The sequence below is a fragment of the Octopus bimaculoides genome, chromosome 2 (assembly GCF_046866305.1).
Source record: "Octopus bimaculoides isolate indiv1 chromosome 2, ASM4686630v1, whole genome shotgun sequence".
Lineage (NCBI taxonomy): Eukaryota > Metazoa > Mollusca > Cephalopoda > Octopoda > Octopodidae > Octopus > Octopus bimaculoides.
In genome coordinates, this window is record NC_142929.1 from 117506724 (window position 1) to 117511285 (window position 4562).

At 37.0% G+C, this 4562-nt stretch overlaps 1 protein-coding gene across 1 annotated transcript in view; it reads right to left on the reverse strand.

Moving 5' to 3' along the window:
• The window catches only part of LOC106871498 (C4b-binding protein alpha chain), a 3023-nt gene extending 13 nt beyond the window's left edge, over positions 1-3010 (reverse strand). The window contains exon 1 of the mRNA XM_014917982.3: positions 1-3010. This exon is cut by the window's left edge and continues 13 nt beyond it. Coding sequence (XP_014773468.1) covers positions 126-2066 — 1941 coding nt within the window. The 5' untranslated portion in view covers positions 2067-3010 and the 3' untranslated portion in view covers positions 1-125.
• Positions 3011-4562: the final 1552 nt, after the last annotated feature.

Genomic DNA, 4562 nt, shown 5'->3' on the forward strand with positions numbered 1-4562 from the left:
TAATATGAAAGAAGATATACCTGTGTAATGAAAGCGAAACGGAGATTTTGGAGGAAATATTTTCATTCTTGCAAGTGGAACATTAATTAAGACTTTTCATCAGAACTAAATGTTTCTTTAAAACGTTATTCAGGGAAAATATATCCCCGGCATGAAACAACAACTAAGTCTGTACAAAACACATTTGCTTGTTTAGTTCGGCACTGTAGGATGTTTTCTTCATCGCCAGAACACGCAATACCCATGAATTTTGCTCGAACTCCTGAAGAACTGTAGGATCTTAACTTTCGGCCGCTTTTGAAACCTAACATTCGGCATAATACTTTTGATTCGGATTTACCCCATATGCCAACACCAGAGTAAAAATGATCGCAGACACCTCCCCAACTGCCATCAGTGAAGATTTCTGCAACTCCAATGGTTTCACCAAACGAATAGCTGAGTCTAACATTAATCGAAACACACCGTGGCGTTGGATTCCAAGTTTCATTAATACATTTAGGTTGGATTTCTTTTAGTTTTCTGAAACCGTTTCTACAGGAATACGACAGGAAAATTTCATATAAAGACCTAGTTTTAGTTTTATTGTATTTGAAGTCGAATTCTGCATCTTTCATTGCAAAAAATTTAGGAAGCTCACAAGATTTCACGCATTCTGGTACCGGACGTGACCATGTGCCTCTGCGAGAACAAATTCGGTTATCTGTGTTAGATATTTGATAGCCTTTCTTGCAATCATACTGTACAAAGACCGTACCAATTTGATCGACAATTATTGCATTCTTTGGTATATTCGGTTCCACACATGCAAAAGACCTGATGCAAAATATAGCTGGGACCCAAATTCCATTAATGCATGTAATAGCTCCTTCATAGGCATTTTTGAAACGTTTTTTGCAGGAGTACATTATTTGCCGTCCATAAGATATCTCTGCTGAAGTACTCAATGCTTCAAAGGTTGGTAATAACCACAATGGTTTTGCTAGTCCTCTTATATCTGGAATCAAGCAAACTGGTTTGCAAGCAGGAATCTCTGTATTCCACTTTCCGTCAGCTTGACACGTGATATGCGATTTACCGACAAGACTATATCCTTCCATACATCGATAGACAAGTGTCGTATTGAAAATGGTTTCCTGTTTATCTTCTTCAATAAATCCATGATCTGGCGGCAGAGGTTTTGGACATTTCACTAATTGACAAGAAGGGAACGTACCCGTCCAGTTTCCATCTTCGCCACACACCAAGGTTTTGTTTCCAAGCAACTCATAACCATACTCACAAGAAAACGTTATTGTAGAATTGACTGTATGCCCAGTTTTCGATACTTTCCGACCATTGGAGGGCACTTGGAGTTTTCTTAAACATTTCACAATTTCACATGTAGCGTTATGGTACCAAACTCCATTCCGACAGCGAAGATCACCGTTAGCCGCTCCTACACGAATATAATAGCGGTCACATATAACTCTTGGAATAATATCATCCGGAGAATTACCGAGTGCAAAAACAAATTTTCCGTTTGGTATTTCTGGGAAATGTCCGCAGTTGATTAAACTCATTAAAGTTTCAATGAATCGCTCGTTTCGTCTGCTAATCACATGACACTGAATAAGCTCTGGTTTATCTTTCAGAAAAGTGTAATTAATGCTCACCGATCCATTAAATGGTTGTAAACTAATTTGTAAAGATTCTTCACGGAAAACTGTGTAGGCTGATTCACCACTGCCTTCATTCATATTATTGGTATTCTCTGGAGCTATTACTGATTCACCTGATGCTATTTCCATTTTATTCTGTTCTCCTTCAATGCTGCTACGAATATTTTCTTTGTTAATGTCTCCTCCCGGGTGATTCCCACCATACATCGTAGTTTCACTGGTGTTCAATATTTCTCTCCCGATACTGTTTTCTCTTAACGTTGGATCTTTGAAATTCTTATCATTTTCAAAACTATCTCTTCCAAAAGAATCATTTGTTATTCCTGCTTGACTAAAGTCTACAGAAATGGCAATTAATAAAACCAGAAGTTCTCCTGCCATATTACACAATGCGGTAAAATGCATATGCTTGCAGTTCCCGCGCAAATAATATTATTTACTAACAATCGTGTATCTGTGCGCGCGTCCGTTTATGTATGCGCACGCGTATCTGAACTTTTTGAACTTCGTACGCAAATAACTTCTGCCATTTTCTCCTTTCTTTCTCTGAACCTTTTCCTAATTATTTTCAAAAATCCCGTTTCTTCATCCATGTGTGCATGTATGTATGTATGTATGTATGTGTGTGTTTATGTATAGGAAATGCCTTTTGAGGGGCGAGCAGTAGAGGGACGGTATTGGTTGTTTCCGGAATGTAATGTTATAGCACTTGTACACTCGTACACACGTACGTATGTGAATGTGTTTTGTATACATGTGTGCGTGCGCCCGTGTATGTAGAAAGAGACAAACAGAAAGACAGACAGTGAGAGAGAGTGAGCGAGAAAGAAATACAGAAAGAAAGCGAGAAAGAAAGAGAGAAGAAGGGACGGAGGGAAGGAGGAAAATGTGTAGTGTATGTTTTTTGTGTGGAGTGCTCGTGTATGTAAGTACATGAGACAACTTTGACGATGCTATGTAAGCATCAACTCAGATTACGTGCTGCTAGCTTTAAGTAATAACCTTGGAAGAAGAAGAAGAAGAGAGAGAGAGAGAGAGAGAGAGAGAGAGAGAGAGAGAGAGAGAGAGAGAGAGAGAGAGATCTGATAGATAGATAGATAGATAGACAGTGGTGCGTGTGTGTGTGTGTGTGTGTGTGTGTGTGTGTGTGTGTGTGTGTGTGTATGTGTGTGTGTGTGTGTGTGTGTGTGTAGTTCCACTCTGTACCAAGTGGCAGTTGTATTTAACAGTAAGTCTTTTCTTACTTCATATACACTTCAACTATTGTTTTTGCTAAACAGAGTTGAAATACATAGTAATATGTAGAAAATCTCTTAACTAAATTCTGTCACATGTTTTTCAGTAAATGAGTAAATAAAATAAATAAATAAATAAATAAATAAATAATCTGTTCTTTATTTAGCCACTGAATGCAATTATTTTTCAACTTCATTCATACGTACATTCAAAATTTGGAAGCTTAAAACTGGCGGGTTGGCGGTGATGACATAAAAATATATGAAGATGAATAAGATAAATCTATATGAAAACGAAAGGGTGCGTGAGGGACGGGGAAGACACTTTAAAATTGCATAAATATACAAACATATAATAATTAGATAAATAAATAAGATACACATAAGTGAAACAAGATATTTTTTTTAGCCGTTTGCTCGGTCAAAGTATTTTCATAAGTTTCTTAGAAGTGTTTTCAAACTTCTAGTTAGCTCTTGTTTCATACTCTGATGGATGTAAAAAGTATTTGGGAATGTGTGATATATGTGTTTGTCTCGTGTTTGTCACGTGATACACAAGAGAGGCAAATGGTTAAAAAGTATCAGGTCATCCCATAAGTTATGTCCAATTTTATCTTTTATAAAATTGAATGAAATTTAATAGTATTTTAGAATGTCTTATGGAATTAAAAATTATTTCTATGCATTTGTGTACATTTAAACTAATTAAATATTATTTTACAGAATGATAGAATTAAAATTTCTTTGATTAATAGAATTAAATTTCTTTCTAAAATGCAAGTATCCAAAGAGCATTTAAGTCATATAATGCCGAAGTGACTCAAAGCATACACTCATTTTATGGGAAAGAATGCTTGAATGAAAGAACTTGCAGAAGATGGTTTGCAAAATTCAGAAGTGGAGGTTTCAGCCTTGACGATGAAGATCGAATAGGACGTCCAGTTGAGTTTGATGATAAGCTCCTTGAGGCATTATTTGAAGAAAATCCTGCATTATCGGTTGAAGAATTGGCAATAAAGCTTAGTTCAAACCATACAACTGTTCATCGTCATCTTCAACAACTTGGAAAGGTTCCTAAACTTGGAAAATAGGTGCTTCATGGATTGTCCGAAAGCAACCGCAAATCCCGAGTTGACATCTGCTCTTCTCTCCATTCTCGCGAACTCATTTCACTCTTTTTCGATAGACTTGTAACTGGTGACGAAAAATGGATCTTCTATCGAAATGTTAAACGTCGTAAACAGTGGCTTGGTAAAAGGGAAAAAGCTCAACCACAACTGAGAAGGGAATTTCATGAAAAAAAGGTTCTCTCTATCTGGTGGGGTTGCAAAGGAGTAAGTCACTTTGAATTGTTACCACCTAATGCAACAATCAATGCTCAAGTCTACTGTCAGCAATTAGAGCGTTTGAACCAAGCTTTGAAGAAAAAAAGACCCGCTTTAGTGAATCGAAAAGGGGTAATGTTTCAAAGATCACATCACAGAAGATCGAAGAGCTTGGTTGGGAAAAAATTTCTCCTCCACCTTATTCTCCCGACCTTTCTCCTTCAGACTACCATTTGTTTCGTAATTTACAGAATCATTTGGGTGATATAACTTTCGCAAGCCAGGAGGATGTCGAAATTGACATTTCAGAGTTCTTCGCTTTGAAACCGAAAGAGTTATAC